Source organism: Danio rerio, chromosome 16, assembly GCF_049306965.1.
Source record: "Danio rerio strain Tuebingen ecotype United States chromosome 16, GRCz12tu, whole genome shotgun sequence".
Taxonomy (NCBI): Eukaryota; Metazoa; Chordata; class Actinopteri; order Cypriniformes; family Danionidae; genus Danio; species Danio rerio.
In genome coordinates this window covers 34,640,001-34,661,013 of record NC_133191.1, presented here as the reverse complement: position 1 = coordinate 34,661,013, position 21,013 = coordinate 34,640,001, and the positions used below count along the sequence as shown (strand labels likewise).

Sequence of the window (21,013 nt, the reverse complement as noted above, 5' to 3'; positions counted from 1 at the left end):
TGATAATATTTTTTCTCCTGGAGAAAGTCTTATTTGTTTTATTTTGGCTAGAATAAAAGCAGTTTTTAATAATAATAAAAAAAAAACATTTTAAGGTCAAAATTATTAGCCCCTTTAAGCTTTATATTTTTTTAAAAGTCTACAAAACAAACCACCATTATACAATAACTTGCCTAAATACCCTAACATGCCTAGTTAACCTAATTCACCTGGTTAAGCCTTTAAATGTCACTTTAAGCTGTATAGAAGTGTCTTAAAAATATCGAGTCAAACATTATGTACCGTCATCATGGCAAAGATAAAATAAATCAGTTATTAGAGATGAGTTATTAAAACTATTATGTTAAGAAATGTGTTGAAAAAAAATCTTCTCTTAATTAAACAGAAATTTTGGAAAAAATAAACAAGGGGGCTTATAATTCTGACTTCAACTGTATATACAATTGAAGTCAGAAATGTTAGCCCCCCTGAAACATTAGCCCCGTGTATATTTTTCACCAATTTCTGTTTATTGGAGAGTAGATTTTTCAACACATTTCTAAACATAATAGATTTACTATTATATTATAGACTATCCAAAAAAGAATCTAGCTTAAAGGGGCTAACAATTTTGACCTTAAAATGGCTTTTAAAAAAAATTAAAACTGCTTTTATTCTAGCCAAATCAAAATAAATACTACTTTCTCCAGAAGAAAAAATATTATCAGACATACTATGAAAATGACCTGGCTGTGTTCAACATCATTTGGGAAATATTTAAAAAAGGAAAAAAATTATAGGGGGGGCTAATAATTTTGACTTTAACTGTATATAGAAGACAAGGATCGGCCAAAGATCCATATCGGCTGATTATCTCATTTCATGACTCGATCAGTACATGCTAATCTGGCCGATCTCATAGACCGATCGCAAGTGTTAATGATTTATGAGTTTACAAACTTAGGAAGACACCCGTGTGCACCCATTTATTATACATCAGCAGCTACAATATGTGAGGAGGTAAATTATGTGTGGGGCTGTGAGGGAAAATGTGCTTTATGCAATGGAAAAAGTTATATAAAGCTTAAAGCATCAGAATGGGTATTCTATATTGGCTGCAAAAATCCTGATTGGAGCATCCCTAATAGAAGAATTATTTTTTTATAATAATATTAATAACAATAACAATATAATCATAATTTTTATTTTTAAACACACAAAAGTAGCTTAAAGGATGGCTTCTAAAGTTAAATTGATTTCTATGGATGTAATATGGAATGTTAATATGCATTTTAAAGCTCTGATTAAAAAATTGCATTAACATTGCTGTCATGTGTTTGTCATCGTGTCCCACACAGGAAGCGTCATGGCGCCTTTAACAGCAAGCAACTGACTTATCTGGAGAAGTATCGGTCCAAAAAAAGACTGCGATTTAAAGACCCGTTCAAACACAGAAGCAAGTGCTGGCTCATGTGATCCCATACCACCAGCAGCCATTGAAGGAACCAGTCACTCTCAGACTACAATTACCAATCTAGTGCTTTTGAACTCTTACTTCTTTTAAGGACAGGGCGAATCAAGCCCCTTCTTGTGTACATGACAGACCCCTGCACACAGGGTCTTTACCAGCTCAGGATTGTGAAAGACGAGCCTCTTAGAGTTTTGTCTTTCCACACAAATCCCTCATACAATGTCAAACACTCACACTGTACCAGCAGCACACAATCCAAAGATGATCACGGCCACCTGCTCATAGCACAAAAATCATTATTAGAACTCTCAAACTGCTTTTCTAGCCTGCTCTCTCTCTCTCTTTTGTCATTTTGAAGTTTCAGAATGCATGTCGCTCTACTTTTTTAAAGCACTCTCTTATTTTTTTTTCTTTTTCTAAACCGTATTGTGAATCTACTCTGGGATTGGAGTTTTGCACCACTAGCTGCTTATCAATTAAACTGTGTTTGCATCTGGATGGTGAACAGCACACTTTAACGTGGCTTCCAGATCCTTGGATGTTTAAGCTGCTTTAAGAAACCATTGAATCTCCTGCAGCAATGAACTGAGAGAGATCCATGAATGAGCGCACTTGTGGATCAGTAGTTCTGTCTACTTTTTTAAAATCCAGCAGCCACAAGAGGGAGTCATCACACTACATGCTACTAAACAAATCAGTTGACACTGCATACACATTTAAATCTCAAAGAGTTTATTTATTATTGCGTTGGCTCACACATGGCTGTTTCTCACTGACATGGTTGTACTGTGGACACTTTAGGATTACAGAACTTTTCAGATTTCAGAGTGAAGCTTGACATGTTTCATTGTTCATATAATGGGAAATTAAATGGACTCATGGGATCTAAGATAAATAATGGGCAGTCACACTTTATTTTCGATGGTCCATCTGTTGAGATTAAATTACATTGCATCTACATGCCCACTAATTCTCATTAGATTATAAGTAGACCGTTAGGTTGGGGTTAGGGTTAGTGTAAGTTTCTCATAGGCAGTTAAATGTCTGTTGAAGGAGCTGTATCAACAGATATTTAGCAGAAAGTCTACTACTAATACTGACATGGACCATCAAAATAAAGTGTTACCTAATTGTCTTATAGAAATCAGTGTAATGAATCTCTGTCAGGTACTGAAATAATCTCACTAGCATTAGGGGTAGTTCACCCAAAAAATACAATTCTGTTATCATTTACTCACCTTCACTTGTTCTATACCTGCTTGAGCTTCTTTTGTTTGTTAAACACAAATTAAGCTATTTTGAAGAATGTTGTAGCAGGAAAAATTATACTATGGAAGTCAATGGCAACCCGTTTCCAACATTCTTCTAAATATGCTTCTATTGGGATTTGGAGCCATTTGAAGGTGATTGAATTGCCATATTTAAGTGAACTATCCCATTTATCTGCTTTCGTTTGGGTATGAAATGCATAGGATACTGAATTTGTTACATTTTTCTAAATTTGAAAGCAAAGATGCGAGGCAAATCTATTTTTAAAAGTATTTTTGTGTAATTGCATCTTGAGAAGGACAAGCGAATACAACATTTTGTTACATTTGCTTACGTTTTTTTTTTTAGTAGTATTCATTTAGCCCCTCAGGTCTATCATATGCAATGGCACTAAAATAGATATTTTTTTATGGAAAAGGAGAGCTTAAGACAGCTTAGAGCTGATCTTGACTTGAGATCATGTGATTGCAGTTCTGGTTATGATTCTCAGTAATCCATCACATAGTGGGTCGTATTTAAAAGGGTGTGAATAAATCTGCTCGCGTATAAAAGGGCTTCTCTATTCCGTCATGTCTGTGATTCTCTCCACCACTTGAGTGTCTGCCTTTACAAATCTAGAATGTTTTGAAATGTTGTCGGCTCAATAATTCAAATAGTTCAATAATCTAAGGAAACATTTTAAAAAGCATATTTAGAAATCACTAGTGCCACTTTTTGTGATGAAGGATGGTTAAAGACTTAAAAAAAACATAAGCTGTTTCTCAGTTTTACCTCATTCGTTCATGGTCCTGAAGACTTTGATGTATGACTTTTTTCCTCTATTTCCTAAGAGTACCTGAATTTTTAATAAAACCACATAATTTGATGTTATTACTATTGACATTGGGTGATACGTTTGGGTGACATTGGGTGATGGAGTGTCTGTGCTTTAAAATCACAGGCAATCACAGGTCCACTGAGTATTTGGTCATATCTACAGTGGCCTGTTTGATATCAATGTATTATTAATATTACAAGTTTAATAAAAAAAAATGAAGATTCACTATTATTCCCTGTTCATATTTACAGTGATTGATGTTATTGTATTATTGACAAGTTTTAATACCAAACAGAAGAGTTAGGAATTGATGTACATATGGCTTTTTTATGAAATTGGAACATCTGAAATCTGGATTAATTAAAATGAATAAAAACTGATTGCTCAGTATCACACTAGTTTGTCATTTTTATATCAATCTGGTATTACTCACACAAACATTTATCTGTTTATGTACATTCTATATTAGAATATGTGTTAGTAGTGTCTCTATGAACATATTTTATTAAAATGTATCAAAGATTAATAATGTACAAAGAAGGTATATTTAACCAGTGTGTATTGTAATCCCTTAGGATTTGAGGGATCTGAGGTGACTCTACTACCTTGTTTACCCTTAAGAGCTTACCAGTATAGGGCGCCATATGTTTTTTGTAGATAATGGGAAACTATCTATTTTGTAGATAATTTCTGGTGTCTCACCTCCAGCTAAAAACTCACATTAAATTATTCACACAATTCCTGAAAAGATGAGGGGAAAAGTTGAAAGTGTACAAATATTTCAAGAAAATTTAGGTAGTTAGCTTGTTCTTTCGGTAACTTTTTAGTAGCTAAATAAGCTTTGTAAATTATCTACATCATGTATAGCCTTTACATACATTATACATTCATACAGAACTTCAACCGGTCTTGTGCCTGCGCAGTCTCCCTTTTTGGCCGTGGCTTAAATCCTAGTGAGCTGCATATGTAGACAGCATCTTGAGGCATCACATGCGCGTCGTGCGCGTTATTTTCAGAGCAGCTCTTTAGCTATTGAGACGCAGCCTTTCTCCAGTGCAGCATCCGCCATATTGTCTATGAGGAGACGCCGAGAGGTAATGCAGTGTGCATTTACGACCTACCGATACTTGCTTTCCTGTGTGAACTGTTTTTTTAAACATTTCTTTCAGATGAGGACAAACACGTAAGGCATTAACGTTATAATATTCATACAACAACACATGCTAGCGTGAATGCCTATTGTGTTATTTATAATCGACACACTTAGCGCGTGCCAGAGCAACTGGCTATCTACTAAAACCTGACGCGTATCCTTTATAAAAATCATTATAGGGTTAGTATTTGAGTCCAGTTCTAACTAAACACGCATACAAACTTCACACTTGCTTTCTAACTCGTTTGCATGTGAATTGGTGTTCATTTTCGTTCGCACATTTGTTTAATTGTTTTTCCGAACATAGCTAGCGGCGTTAGCTTTGATGTGGCGTGTCGCGCCACGTTCAGTTAGCATGAATCTTGCGATGAAACAGTACAATACATATCCATGGCTACATGTACATAATTAGTTAAGCTTTTATAATTAGCTTTGCATTGGAATTGATGATTTGGATTGTGATCTGTTTGATTGTGTTGGCGACTGGTTTAGAAATGGCTTAGGCGTGGCAAACGCTATGCTAGTTAGCGGTTAGCTGCTAACCAACAGCTGTTTTGGTAGCTGTTATGTATATTCGAAAATACACTTGTTTGGATACCTTGGTTGTTATTAAATAAATCAATGTAGATTGTCTGTAGATCATGTGGGGAATGGAGAATATCTTCCTTGAATGGTTTCTCAGCCTGTTCCGTCAGGCCTCAAAATAAGATATTGATTTATGACAAAACGTACCAGTATTACTTTTTAAGATAGAAACTACGCTATTTAAATATAGTTTCTACTTGGGGAACGATTTTATGCGTTCTTGCACTTTTAATGCTTTTATTAAACTAATTTATGTCGTTTTAATAACTACTAATTCATTCAGGAAGATAACAAGGGCGCTTATAAGGCTCACAAACGGTAATTTGTTAGTCTAATGACTATATGGCTGTACAGTAACCTGGTTTCTTATTAATAGACGTTGCTCCATAAACCAGTACTTTGATACTTATGCTGATGTTGCACAGGGGTTGTTGGTAATCTTGACAGCATCATTGTGTTTTCCAGCATCCGCAGGGCCATGAGGAATGACTTTTAGGATTGCTGTGTCTCCTGAATAAGCTCCTGGATGTCCACTTTCATTGGAATTACAATCAGGTTTGTTTAACAATGTTTGGATAGTTCCTTCAATTTTTAAATGCACTGTCTTGATTATCAGCTCTCTTAATAGGCTTATTTACTGTATCTTGCAGCTTATGCTCCACCATAAAGTCATCGCATCTGCCTTCATCAGCTCCACCTGTCATTTGCCGCTTGGAGGAATCCTCCAAGGTAATAACCAACCTATAGAATTACATTTTAGACCAGGGGTGCACAAACTTTTTTCATATGAAGAGCCAAAACCAAATATTGACCGAAAGTTAAAGTTTCCATAGGTAATTTCCTAATTTAATTCATAATGTTCAAAAATAAATAAAAACATGAAATCATATTAACTAATGCAGTTTATTTTAAAGTTATAACTTATTATAACGAAAAAAACTATGACAGTTCAATGCTGAGTACACTGGTCAAGCAAAATCTGCCTTTGACTTCATTTGCTCACTGGTGTCGTCAATGTCCTCTGATTTAAAAAATCTGATTTATTTGCAACATTTAATTAAAACCCTTAATTTGTTAGTTGTTTGTAGCGTAGCCAAAAAACTCCAATGGTTAAAAGAATGTCAGCTATGTTAAAAATGCTGTAGATTTGGTGATAATTTCAGTAAAAGAAATTCTGAACGTTGGTTTATATTACACAATTGATAATCTGTACAAACATGGTATAACGTAGTGCATTATGTGTTAAAAGTTGTCACTAGCTAGTGAAAATACTGTAGAAGTGATCATTTGAAAATCAGGGCTCGAAATTAACCTTTTTGCTTGGTAGCACCGGTGCTCCTAACTTTAAAAATTTAGGCACATCAGCCAAAATTTAATCGCACCCACCAATTATAAGCACCGTTACTACAAGTTTTATGCAAACAGATTTACTGCATTTGAAATCAACACTAATCAAACTAACAAAAAAAAAAAATATATATATATATATATATATATATATATATGCAAGCGTGAGAAAATTATGTCTTAACGCAATCCCGTTATCACAAGAAAATATATTTTTATAACATAACTGAGTGCCCAAAAGATACACGGACCGCTCACCGGCCCTGGACGCACTGCTTGAATGAATCTGTTAATGGTATAACTGTGCTGTTCTCACAAGTGCTGTCTTATATTGCACTGATGCTTTTGACATATACTGTACCTTATTATATGCATACGTTATGTTAATAGTCATACTGGTCTTTTTATGTGTAGCGATTTTAGTTTAGTCAGTGTAAGCCCGTTTGCGATGGTGTACGTGGTGTTACATTTGACATATAGCTGCCCCTTGCACGGCGGACAGCATCTGGCGACTATATGAAAGATTAAACAGAAGCTTTCGTGCTAGATGTGGCAAACAGTTACCTGAAAATTCCATCCCAGAGACTTTTCATAGCGGACTTGAAGCCAATAGAAGTCTTTTATCCACTCTTCGAAAAGTGTTGGTGGTGGATTAACATTCAGCACATGATCACTAGTAAGATGTGTCATTATTTATAACTTTAGATGTCATGGTTTCTAAAGCAAAATGTCTAATAATGTATCATTTGGGCATTTCTGTAAATTTACATTAAAACAACAACAAAAAAAGTAAGAAAATGTGCGTTTATGGTTGCCTGTATACTAAAAACAACATTATGAAAATGTGTTTCAGAAATAATGTTTTTGAAGTGCTATTATCTTTTCTGTGTATTCAAAAAACACAATTGTTTGAGCCATCGTGTCACAAGTGTTACATTTTCAGTCTATAGGGCTGTGCGAGAACTTGACAACCAAAAGAACAGTGGTAGTCTACATGACTATGGGTGCGTTCAATGTCGCAAAGATCATGTTTTTGAGTTGAATGTATTGATTAATAATAGATTGGAGACTCAAAGAATTTTATTAAGTCCAACAGATAAAGCATCTGCATTGATGATAGTATATTTATTGAAATAAATTAATTTTGTAATTTACAATATATGACCTATTAGAATGTTGATATATTATTTTCAATTATTATTATTATTATTATTTTGAAGTTGTAATGTAAACAAAAAAGCGAAGACATGCTGATGTGCTTTGATAATTTTTCAACCCTATGTCTACTAAATGGTTCAAAATGTGCACTGCCAAAATTACGGTAAAAATATGAACTTTCTAGAAGGATTTGATTGTGGGGCTTATGTGCATTTAAGATTTTCTTTGTGTGCAGACATGTAGTTTTTCTTTTAACTGGGACATTGTCTTATATTATTATTATCATTATCTATATTACGTTGTTTTCATTTTCACTGATTCATGTGTGCACAAAACTTTTCAAAGAACACAAAAGGAAAAAGTTTTCTGTTTTTAAGTCCATTGTTTTTGTGTTAATGTATCCTTAAGGCCAATTTTTAACTTGTGTTGAGTACAAACATCAGGGTCCGGTGTTACATTTGCTTTACTGGACCCTGATGTGCACTTTTCAAAACATTTAACTTCATGTCATGTTGACATGTAGCGCAAGGTCTGTGATTGGCTGGTATAGGTGTGACGTTTGGGTAGTCCGACAGTTGTGTGAGCAGAGCAAAGCAGAGCGAGGCTGTTGTTTAATGAGCCTGGAGTCATAAGGACCTTCAAATTGATAATTTAGCAGGGTATTTGCTGGGTTTTAAGAAGTCTTAAATTATATTGTGTTGTAGGTCTTAAATAATTTAAAATGGGTATTAATTTTCCTATGTCTATGTTGTAAAGGTTTACCTTATTGGGACAACACCCATCCAATCACTAACAATATATTTTGATAAAAGTTTTAAGAAACGTTTATTTATTAACTCTATTTACTTATTAATATGTAGAGCTGCACAATATGGCTAAAAAGAGAATTGCAAATTTTATTTATTTATTTTTTGGTTAAAATAAAGATCAAGATTCTCTCATGATTCTGTAGATGTACAATAAAGGTTAATATGAGTTGCCAATTATTATTGTTTTTTTCTCAAACATATGGTAAAACAACAATAATAGTATTATGTGTAGGTCTACTGGTTTCTATAAATAATTCTATTCTACTTATAATTCTGATGTTCAATTATGTTTGAGATAGGCCTATGCTTGCAATCATTGACAACATTATTTGATAGGGATGCACCGAATATTCGGCAACTGAAATTTTAAAAAGGGCGAATAAATTTTACCGAACAATGAAGTTTTTATTGACGCGATCAAATAGTAACCCGCGCGGAGTGAGAGGGGCGTGCTTTATGCAGCAATATGTAAGCAATGTGGAAGCACTTTAAAGTGTCAAAAATAAATATTAAATAAATAAATATTTTGAAATTGTATTTTTGTTATTTGATTTATTTCTCTGAAAAGCAACACAAAATAGTAAAAAGCTAATTTTAACTATTTATTTATTGTAATGGCGAAAAAATTGGCAAACAAAATGGAAAACAAAATGCGAAACACTGCGTTTGGTATTCGGCCTTCGGCCAAGCATTTCATTATTATTCGGCTTTGGCCAAGAATTTCATTTCGGTGCATCCCTATTATTAGACCATTTAATTCACTGGTAAAATCAACATTATATAGGCTAGAGTAGTTATACTGACACTGTAAACATTTATTTTCATGCACAACTGTGTTCGCTATGAAAGAAAAAACATATCAAATGCTTGTCCCAGTCATAACTCTAAAATGCGATATGATTATTTAAATGATGCACACGCTTTCATTTTTTTAATGCTAAGTGCTGTTCATACTTCTTGCACGGCACTCAAACGCTACAAACTCAATATTATTTACAACTTTTTTTTACCTGTTACTCACAGCGCACGCACGTCTATCATTAAGTAGGGCGCGCGCCCGCACTACAGCTCACGGTCAGCAGCTCACGTGATATGTAATTTCGCGGCCGTGAATACAGCATTATATGAAGACAAAAATGACATTTTTAGGTGAATTATACCTAATTTTAATATTAAACTCGACCTGCTGATAAAGAAAAAAACTTGCTGCCTGCTAACATTTTGGAAGTGTTATTTTTGACCAACATAGTCAGAAGCAGAAGTGTAAATGCTCAGTGGTGTTAGCTACATAAAAGAGATGTGGCTTTGGGTATGGCAATCATTTGATGCTAAAGTATAAATAGGACTTTAGATGCCACAGATCCCCAAATATGGTCATTGTTATGCCATGTAAAAATAATCATTATAAAAATGCATTTATTATTATTATTATTATTATTATTATTATCACTATTGTTATTATAAAACATTTCTGATACTATTTCTTAAGTCACATGACTAAATATAATTATAATAATAGTACTGCACTGTATTTATTTTCTTCCAAAGCAAATGTTTTTCAGCAGATGATTTTGGTAACTTCATGTATAAAAAATGTATACATTTTATCCAGACTACTTTTATTTTGCTGGTTATTTACTGCTGTTTTCAGTTTATTGAGGCGATCTTATTTTTCTTTCTAGCTGGTTCGGATTGCAAAGGTTCTGGGTACAGAGGACTTGTACTATTACATAGACAAATATATGCCGCATATAAATATACAAATATGTAGTCGCATGACTAAACATAATAATAGTATTGCATTATATTTATTCTCTTGCTTATTTTTTGACTTTTTGTCCTCCAATTGCTTTTATGTTGTGTTTTAGTGTAGTTTATTTTCCATTTTAACATATGATTGTAATCTGTCAAATGTATTCCCGATTGTCCTAGAGGTTTCTCATTGTGCTGTTGTTGTCTTTTCAGGTGTTTCAGGGAATCCCGTGTGTAGAATATGTCTGGCCCTGTCCCAAGTCGCTCTCGAGTTTACCCTGATGTAAACACACAGCGACCCAGAGAGTACTGGGACTATGAATCCCATGTGGTGGACTGGGGGTGTGTTTCCTTTAATATTGATTAATGATATATATTTTTTGCGACTATTGATGAAACATGCGTGGTATTTCTGATGCTTTCATTGTTTGTGTTAAATTCTTATTGTATGTTGTGCAGAAACCAAGATGACTATCAGTTGGTGCGGAAGCTTGGCCGGGGAAAATACAGTGAAGTGTTCGAAGCCATAAACATCACTAACAATGAGAAAGTAGTCGTCAAAATACTCAAGGTATCATCTAATATTTGCATTCTCACTGTAAACACAATTTGGTTGAAGGAATTTCAGGTTGTTTAATTTTTGTGTGTGTGTTTTAGCCAGTGAAAAAGAAGAAGATTAAACGAGAAATAAAAATTCTGGAGAACTTGAGAGGAGGCCCCAACATTATAACACTTTTAGACATCATAAAGGATCCTGTGGTGAGTTTATTGAAATAGTAAGGCGCTTGCACTAAAGTTAGAAAAACAAATATAGGTGTTTTAAACAATACTTCTTTTTTTTATAAAATTGTTTTTATTTTCCGTAAAGCTTAATTCACTGACAAAATAATAGATATACATGAGTGATTTTGTGTGGCTCTTAGTTTGTAACACATTGTGCTTTGTTTTTCATGCCCAGTCCCGAACACCAGCGCTGGTATTTGAGCATGTCAACAACACAGACTTCAAAGTAAGCGATGCTCTTTTTGGTTCTTGTACTTAGATAAATTATTTGTATTTAATTTGATGTAGTAAAGTGTTTTTTTTTCTCACATTACAGCAACTGTATCAAACATTATCAGACTATGACATCCGCTTCTACATGTATGAAATTCTTAAGGTGAGATAATAATTTCAAAACGTAGCATAAGCTGCCTGTGTATCTGAATTTGCATTGACACAATAGTTTTTAACTCGTAGCATTTGTAAGAAACGTCTGTTGTTGTGGACTGCTCCGCTCTCAATCAGATGTTGATCTGATGAATATATCCACTCTACAGGCTCTCGACTACTGCCACAGTATGGGAATAATGCACAGAGACGTAAAACCACACAATGTCATGATTGACCATGAGCACAGAAAGGTAATATGCAAGTTAAGAATAACATGCATTGGTGTGTGTAAATTAAAGCCAGGTTTTAAATAGTTTTTTTTTTTTTTGTTATTTAAAGCTTCGTCTGATTGATTGGGGCTTGGCAGAGTTTTACCACCCAAACCAGGAGTACAATGTACGTGTGGCTTCCCGATATTTTAAAGGCCCAGAGCTACTTGTGGATTATCAGGTTAGTCCCCCCTTTCCCTAAAAAAAAACATGTCTCTGTTTTAAAAAGATTTCAGATCTTGGCTTTTTTTGATTCTTGGACACCATAAGCACAATGGTGTTGCAGGCAGCAAATTGTCATACTTTCAGTAAATGCTTGAACATGTTGCCACTTGTTTAGACTGATTTTATGTTCATTAAAGAGAGATTCTGTAATCTAATAATTGGCCCTTGATGATGCTTCTTTAAAGTGTTGTTTACAGTAATCTGCTTTTGTTTTTAAAACTCATGAGATTTGTTATGATTACATCTGGCATCCACACTACTGTGGCGTTTTCGAAAATCCCTGATTTGTCTGAAACTGTTGAAAAAACAGACAATATATGTGCGTGCCATTGAGCATGATTGCATATCATATATTTTAGGCTCTTTAGGGTGGACTGAGATAATTTTTTTAAAACGTAATGTAGGGCCCCACAGGGCGTTTCTGGAATATCACACACCGGATTTTTACACTTATTGAAAGTACGTAAATGTCTGACATGTATTAAAGGCATGAAAGTACAAAAAACACACATGGGTTCTTGGAAGTGTTTGAATTAAATTTGTAATAAAATTTGGTTATGGCTTTGTTTTGAAAATTTTACTTTAAAAATCTTGAATCTTGTACAATAACACTGACAAATAATAAATAAATATATATGTGTGTGTGTATATATATATATATATATATATATATATATACACACACACACACACACACACACACACACACACACACACACACACACACACACACACACATATCACCTTGGAAAATCAGCTGTTTAGTTTGGAATCTTTATATTTGGCTTGAATTAGGAACCCTTACAATGGAAATGGCCATCTGGACGAGAATTGTTTTTAAATCTTGTTCTAAAGCAAATGCACCATTATAAATGATACCCAAGATAATGGTTGATTTGTCTTTATTCTTTTTCACATTTTCCTATTGATAATTGTGTTACTGGTCAAATAAATTTTCTTGTTCTAGATGTATGACTACAGTCTGGATATGTGGAGTCTTGGATGCATGCTGGCCAGTATGATCTTCAGGAAGGAACCATTTTTTCATGGACACGACAACTATGACCAGGTTTGAATTTTGTTTTATTTTGAATTCAGCTTGTGCAAACTTACCCAAAGCAAATGTTCTTTAGCGGATGAATTTAGTAACTTTATGTATGGAAAATGTATAATTTTCTCCAGATTACTTTGTTTACTGGTTAGTTACTGCTGTTTTCAGTTTATTGAGGAGATCTTATTTTTCTTTCTAGCTGGTTCGGATTGCAAAGGTGCTGGGTACAGAGGACCTGTATGATTACATTGACAAATATAACATTGAGTTGGACCCACGCTTTAATGACATTTTGGGCAGGTATGAATTCAATATGCGGTGGATCAGGATTGTTATCTAAACTAATTAATTAATTTATTATTATTATTATTATTATTATTATTATTTATTATTTTTGTTTTTTTTAAGAATGTATGTGTGGTCATGTTTAGATCATTTTTAACATCTCCCATGATTTTTTTCACCCAGGCACTCTCGGAAGAGGTGGGAAAGGTTTGTGCACAGTGAGAATCAGCACCTGGTCAGTACAGAGGCTCTGGATTTTCTAGATAAGCTGCTACGTTACGACCACCAGGCTCGTCTGACAGCCCGTGAGGCCATGGACCACTCTTACTTCTGTGAGTTTTCCTAAATTGACTGCCTGTGCTTTTAAAGCTCATATTTGATGCATTTTGACTGTCCTTTATTATCTTATATGAATTAAATATAGAATTCATTACAGACATCAGGTTGCGTCCTCTATGCTGAGAAGCGAATCTTGGCTGGATGATGAAATCCTTAGTTTATAAGGAGTAAATGCTGGCATGTTATTCCTCGCTGCTAATTGATGGGTGTTTCTACCTCAGGGTTATTTAATTTAAGATTAGAATTTGTTTTCAGATATAAACTATAATTTATTATTATTATTATTATTGACAAGTTATTGTTTGTAACATTTTTAAAAGCAGTTTTATAATTTTAGATGACTAGAAAATGTAAATGTTTTTTTTTTTTTAATGTTGATGTTCTGTATTTTTAATTATTATAATAATTTTAATATTGATGTAAAATTGTTTGTTTGTTAAAGACCCCATAGTTAAAGACCAGGGTAGAGGAGCACCGGCTGCTGGAATGGCTGCTAGTTCCACACCCGTCAGCTCTTCTAGCTTGATGGCAGGTAAATGATTTATTTTCTCCACAGCACTTCATCTTTGTTTGAAATAACTCATGCAAAAATGAACAATGTTTTACATTATTTACATGGTTTTTTATTTCAAACCTGCATTGGTGAGGGAAATGTATTTTGAGTCATGAGTATGTTCCCATCACTGACTTTGTATTGACAAACTTTAAAATAAATAGTTTTCTACAGAAGACAGCGATTTGGAATAAACTTTTTGGGTGCAACGTTTAATTTAAAATTAGTTTAAAATGTTGCTTGCTTGTTTTCTGGAAAATATATTAAATAAAGAAACAATCTTAAATTTATAGTGATAAATTTAGATTTTGGAGGGTTTTCATATCTTTAAATAAGTTATAATGCATTTATAACCCATTAAAAGGATAATACACCTACAAATGACAAATATCATGTTGTTCCAAACACAAGCCACTTTGAAGGCCCAGAAGTGTAGTTTAAACATCCATTACTCTAATTTGCCGAGTCGAAGTGAATGCTCTGTGCAACAGGTTTGTTTACTTCTGCTATAATCTCATTGCACGCTTACAAGTTGGGCTGGGTGATTTTAGAAAAAAATATTACATTGCGATACTTTTATTTTGCAATTTTTATACGTTGCGATTATAAATACAATTTCACCAGATGACTTAATATCTTTATTTGGAAAGAATTTCTAATGTTAGATAGATTGGAATGATTCTGCTGTGGAAATGCATCTCCATAAAATCTAATAAACAATCTAGGCTTGGGCGGTATTACTGTATTATGGTATACCGCGGGATCTAAAAATAGCAACGGTGTCAGTTTCAAAACCGTTATACCGTCATAAAATATTAAATATCCTTTATTTAATGCCTACAAAAACGTATGTGTGGTTGTCATCACGGGACAGTGTGGAGGAGAGAGAGAGAACAAGAGGGAGAGGCAGGGAGGGGGAGAGAGGGAGAGGTGACGTGACCTGACGAGTCGCGCTTCAAAGTGTCCTGCAGTTTTGACTGAACAGAAGGGAGATGTGGTTAATATGAACGAGAGGTCTGCATTAGAGCTGAAGATCTTTGCCCGAACCCGGCGAGACCCGAAAAAATGCTAATCCCTGCATTAAAATCAATCCCTGCAAAGGTGAAACTAATGATGATCAAGTAGTAAAAAAAGCAAATTATTACGGCGGTCAAGCCAGTCACTAGCTCAGTTACAGCAGTTATTCCAGCCGCAGGTATTTCGCGGTCGCTCATACACTGCGTATTACGGTAGAGCCCTAAACCGCAAGCTGACAGGTAAAAAGACGAGGCCTCTCGCTACACTGAAACTGCTGTCATGGAAAATTAAATGGATGTTCCTGACTAGTAGAAGATGAACAAACAATCCTACCCAAAACTTGCAAAATCAGCCAGATCAGAACTCTGCATCTCGGCCTGTAGCCGCAAGAAAGGGTGTTCAGTTCTGCTGGACACACCATGAGTGGGAGACTGCGCTAAAGCCAGTGGATTTAATAATGTTCCTACACAAACAAACACACGTAGCCTAATCTTGGTAAGTAAAGGGTTTTAAATTATAAATAAATATTAATTAAACCATGTAATCATAACGTAGACAAAGTATACAGACTAATGGTGGCATTATTCTTTTACTATTCAGCTTCACCACCGCCCTAATGCCAGATTGTGAATAGAAGTGGAGAAACACATCTTGCAGAGCCTTTATCTTAATTTCGTTATTGCCAAAATACCCGTCATCATTTAGAGTTTATTTTAATTTGATTTGTTAAGCAAGATTTATTTTCATTGGTGTGTTGTCCAATTTAAAGGCTAAGTGCATGTACCTAGACCTATAGAGTGCTGAGATCTTACGATGTTACAGAGGACTTATTTTATTTCTTTGTTCCAACTTTCAAGTGGCATATAGCCTAGTCTACGTTTGTTACGAATAAATGATGTTAAAACATATAAATGACTCATTCTTGAAAAAATGCATTAGAGCTGTGTGCATGAGCACATTTGAATAATCTCGGGCTGTAAACGGGTTCGGGCTTTATAAAGCTGTCAATCAAAATGTACCTGTCGGACTTGGGACCTATCGGGTATAATGTTTATGGCCCGATTACAGCTCTCTGCATTCCTGCTGCTGTTCCGCGGGAGCCGGGCAGATATCTTACAGTGTGGGAGTAAATTTCTGAATAAATCGCGGGATAGATGTGTGTGTGTGTGTGAGAGAGAGAGAGAGAGAGAGGTGCTGTGTGTCGCGAGGCGCTCTCTCTCTCTCTTTATCTCTCTTTCTTTCTCTCTCTCTCTCTCTCTTTCTGACCGCGAGCTTAAGGTCGCATAGAAGGTATTCAGTTGCTGAATCGTTCAGGCTCAAGCCAACAGTTTGGTGACGCTGTCTGAGCCTTACGTCATGATTTTTTTTATTATGCCGGTAATACCGGATACCGGGGTAAAATATGGAGGCGGTTTGACGGTATCAAAATTTGGATACCGCCCAAGCCTAAAACAATCGTAAATGTTTTAATGTTTAAAGATTGTTATAATTGTTGCAGAGCGCACACATCTCAAGTCATCTTAATGTGAGCGCTTTAATGGTCAAATAAATGCTAATTTGTGTCAACGCAGTGATTATTTATATTTAATCATTTGTGTAATAAAGTGAAACCATTAATCAAAACCATACTGCTCTTAAAGTGACAACATGCAATATTCCTGCTGCTGTCTGTTTTTATCATTAATCAAACAACAAAAGGAGTAAATCACTCACTGCTCTTGACTGAAGGATTATTGTAGCTATGATTATATAAGTATGTAAGTTTTTCCTTAGTGACTATACTTAAAGTACACTTTGTTTAATATTTTTATTCTATTGTATTTATTTCTCTTTCCTTATTTACAAGTAGGAAAATAACTGCATATACAGTTGAAGTCAGAATTATTAGCCCTCCTGAGTTATTAGCCCCCCATTTTTCCCCAATTTCTGTTTAATGGAAAGGGTTTTTTAAAAAAACATTTCTAAAAATAATAAATTTAATAACTGATTTCTTTATCTTTGCTATGATGACAGTACATAATATTTGACTAGATATTTTTCAAGATACTATTATTCAGCTTAAAGTGACATAATTAGGGTAATATCTCAATCCATTGTATAACAGTAGTTTCTTCTGCTGACAATCAAACATAGCTTAAGAGGGCTTGAATATTGACCTTAAAATAGGTTTCAAAATATTTTAACCTGCTTTTATTCTAGCCAAAATGAAACAAATAAGCCTTTCTCCAGAAGAAAAAATGTCATAAAATATGAAAAATTCCTTGCTCTGTTAAACATCAATTGGGAAATATTCATATAAAAAAATTCACAGGAGGGCGAATATTATGATTTTTCCCATAATCGAGCAGCCCTACTCAACATTGCAAATATCTTGTGTGACTTAGCGATGTGACTATTGTGAATGATCAAATTTTGATATCAATGCTGAAACGATATGTTGTGCAGCCCTGCTTACAAGAACACCACAACCCATGCATGTTTGCACAGAGCATTTTTGCCAGTTTACAAAATTAACAGTAAACTAGATATTAAAGTTTGAGGACAAACTTTATGGTGGCTTGAAAAGCCGAATCTGAAAGTTTTAAGTGGTTTTAAAGTGTAAATAGCATGTTAGTATGATTTTAGCTTGAGTTAACATATTACTAGCATGACTTAGCATGTTAGTAGCATGATTCTTACATGAATTAGCATGTTGTTAGCATGATTCTAGCATGAATTAGCATGTTACTAGCATGATTCTAGCATGAATTAGCATGTTGTTAGCGTGATTCTAGCATGAATTAGCATTTTACTAGGCGGTTGTTAGGGTGTTTAAAGTGGTTGCTAGGTGGTTGCTAAGGTGGTGCAAGGCAGTTGCTAAGGTGGTCTGACTAGTTGCTAGGTGGTTGCTAAGGTGATGCTAGATGGTTGCTAGGGTGTTTTGAGTGGTTGCTAGGTGGTTGCTAGGGTGGTGCTAGGCAGTTGCTAAGGTGTTCTGACTAGTTGCTAAGTGGTTACTAAGGTGTTGCAAGGTGGTGGCTAGGGTATTCTGAGTGGTTGCTAGGTGGTTGCTAAGGTGTTGCTAGGCGGTTGCTAGGGTGTTCTGAGTGGTTGCTAAGGTGTTGCTAGGTGGTTGCTAAGGTGTCCTAAGTGGTTGCTAGGTGGTTGCTAGGGTATTCTGATTGGTTGCTAAGGCCTTACTAGGTGGTTGCTAGGGTGTCCTGAGTGGTTGCTAGGTGGTTGCTAAGGTGTTGCTAGGTGGTTGCTAGGGTGTTCTGAGTGGTTGCTAAGGTGTTGCTAGGCGGTTGCTAGGGTGTTCTGAGTGGTTGCTAGGTGGTTGCTAAGGTGTTGCTAGGTGGTTGCTAAGGTGTCCTAAGTGGTTGCTAGGTGGTTGCTAAGGTGTTGCTAGGTGGTTGCTAAGGTGTTGCTAGGCGGTTGCTAGGGTGTCCTAAGCGGTTGCTAGGTGGTTGCTAAGGTGTTGCTAGGTGGTTGCTAGGGTGTTCTGAGTGGTTGCTAGGTGGTTGCTAGGGTGTTGCTAGGTGGTTGCTAAGGTGTCCTAAGGCGTTGCTAGGTGGTTGCTAGGGTGTCCTAAGTGGTTGCTAGGTGGTTGCTAAGGTGTTGCTAGGTGGTTGCTAGGGTGTCCTGAGTGGTTGCTAGGTGGTTGCTAAGGTGTTGCTAGGTGGTTGCTAGGGTGTCCTGAGTGGTTGCTAGGTGGTTGCTAAGGCGTTGCTAGGGTGTTCTGAGTGGTTGCTAGGTGGTTGCTAAGGTGTTACTAGGCGGTTGCTAAGGTGTCCCAAGTGGTTGCTAGGTGGTTGCTAAGGTGTTGCTAGGTGGTTGCTAAGGTATTCTGAGTGGTTGCTAAGGCGTTGCTAGGCGGTTGCTAGGGTGTCCTGAGTGGTTGCTAGGCCCTTACTAAGGCATTACTAGGCCGTTGCTAGGTGGTTGCTAGGCGGTTGCTAGGGTAATTTGGGTGGTTGCTAGGCAGTTGCTAGGGTACCCTGGTTGGTTACTAGGCAAGCCTCACATACATGCTTGATAAAACATTTATACTTGGTAAGCATTTCTAGCAAGTTACAGTACTTGGCTAGTCAATATTAGCATGTAGCTAGTCACTGCTAGCATGTGTAGCATATAGGAAGTTCCGTTTGCTAGCATGAGTCAAACGAGCCAATCTCCAAGTCTCTACGATGTTCTGATGCTGAGATATAGCTGTTGATGAATGGTTGCTAGGGTACTCTGTTTTGTTGCTATGGGCGAGGTTACAGAGTGAACTTGAATGTGGTTGGTTGTCTTAGTCAAATGAACCAACCCCCATGTCTCTATGACTCTGCTTTGCAAAGATATGCATCTTGGCTTATTTCAATGGAAGTCTATGGAATCAATTTGGGGGCGTGGCTTGTGAGCTTTATTATCATATTGAGATGCTAATTGGTTGTCTGAGTCAGATGAGCCATCCCCCAAGTCAATAGGACACTGCTATGCAAAGATATGCATGTAGGCCAGTTATTAACATGGGTCTAGTATGAATTAGCATGTTACTAGCATGATTCAAGTACAAATTAGCATGTCATTAGCATGTTTCCAGTATGATTTAGCATGTCATTAGCATGATTAGCATATGAGTAGCATGTTGCTAGCATGATTGGCATGTCATTAGCATGTTAGAATTATAAGCATTTGATAGCACAGCTAATTACATTCTATAGGACAGTTGCTAGGGTGCAGTATGTGGTAGTTAGGGGTGTGGCTAGAAAGTTAAAAGGCCATCAGTGATTGGCTGATGGCTAGACTGAGTTAAATGAGCTCAGCCATTAGTCTGTATGACAGTCTGATGCAGAGTTATGAGCTCACAAAGTTTGATCCCATGTTAAGTCAATGAGAGTCTTTTGTAATGGAAGTCTACGGGACAGTTGCTAGGGTGCAGTATGTGGTAGTTAGGGGTGTGGCTAGAAAGTTAAAAGCTTATCAGTTATTGGCAGTTTGGTTGTCTGAGTTAAATGAGCTCAGCCATTAGTCTGTATGACAGTCTGATGCAGAGTTATGAGCTCACAAAGTTTGATCCCATGTTAAGTCAATGAGAGTCTTTCGAATGGAAGTCTACGGGACAGTTGCTAGGGTGCCATAAGTGGTTGCTAGGGAGTGGCTAGTAAGTCTAAAGGTCATCAGTGATTGGCTGCTGACTAGACTGAGTTGAATGGGGCCTGACTCTAGTCTGTAGGACAGTCTGATGCAGAGTTATGAGCTCACAAAGGTTGACCCAATGTTAAGTCAATGGCAGTCTTTTACAATGGAAGTCTATGGGACAGTTGCTAGGGTGCCAAAAGTGGTTGCTAGGGAGTGGCTAGTAAGTTTAAAGGTCATCAGTTATTGGCTGCTGGCTAGACTGAGTTAAATGAGCCCAGTTAGAAGTCTGTAGGACAGTCTGATGCAGAGTTATGAGGTCACAAAGTTTGACCCAATGTTAAGTCAATGGGAATTTTGGGAATTTTCCGGGTCGTTTTTCGGAAAACCGAAAGTCGGATCAGTTGGAACAGATATAGCAACCCGAGTCAGACCAGTTTGAAGGTTTGACGAAAGTTTGAAGTATGAAGCTTGAAAAGTTTAGGAGGAGATACACTTTAAAATTAGTCTCAGAAGAATAAGAAGAAGAAGAAGAAGAAGAAGAAGAACTAGATTCTTAAAGTTTGAGAACAAACTTTGAGGCTGGCTTGTGAAAGCCTGACGGTAATAGTTTATTTAGTTTAAACAGTTTTAAAAAGTAAGAATAGATAGATAGATGATAGATAAATAGATATATAGATAG

General features: G+C 35.9%; 2 protein-coding genes across 6 annotated transcripts in view; both read left to right on the top strand.

Moving 5' to 3' along the window:
* The window catches only part of ptp4a3b (protein tyrosine phosphatase 4A3b), a 47,204-nt gene extending 43,278 nt beyond the window's left edge, over positions 1-3,926 (top strand). For both annotated transcript variants that reach the window (XM_690988.11, XM_005158177.6), the window contains exon 6: positions 1,338-3,926. In XM_690988.11, coding sequence (XP_696080.2) covers positions 1,338-1,455 — 118 coding nt within the window. In that variant the 3' untranslated portion in view covers positions 1,456-3,926. The remainder of the gene's footprint in view (positions 1-1,337) is intronic.
* A 662-nt stretch (positions 3,927-4,588) lies between these two features.
* csnk2a1 (casein kinase 2, alpha 1 polypeptide) overlaps positions 4,589-21,013 on the top strand; it is a 29,727-nt gene continuing 13,302 nt past the window's right edge. The window contains exons 1-14 of one of the 4 annotated variants that reach the window (XM_005158170.5): positions 4,589-4,630; positions 5,740-5,829; positions 5,925-6,003; positions 10,554-10,682; positions 10,800-10,911; positions 10,998-11,099; positions 11,299-11,349; positions 11,440-11,499; positions 11,660-11,743; positions 11,832-11,942; positions 12,954-13,055; positions 13,237-13,337; positions 13,506-13,654; positions 14,104-14,193. In XM_005158170.5, coding sequence (XP_005158227.1) covers positions 10,582-10,682; positions 10,800-10,911; positions 10,998-11,099; positions 11,299-11,349; positions 11,440-11,499; positions 11,660-11,743; positions 11,832-11,942; positions 12,954-13,055; positions 13,237-13,337; positions 13,506-13,654; positions 14,104-14,193 — 1,063 coding nt within the window. In that variant the 5' untranslated portion in view covers positions 4,589-4,630; positions 5,740-5,829; positions 5,925-6,003; positions 10,554-10,581. 4 annotated transcript variants of the gene reach the window in all.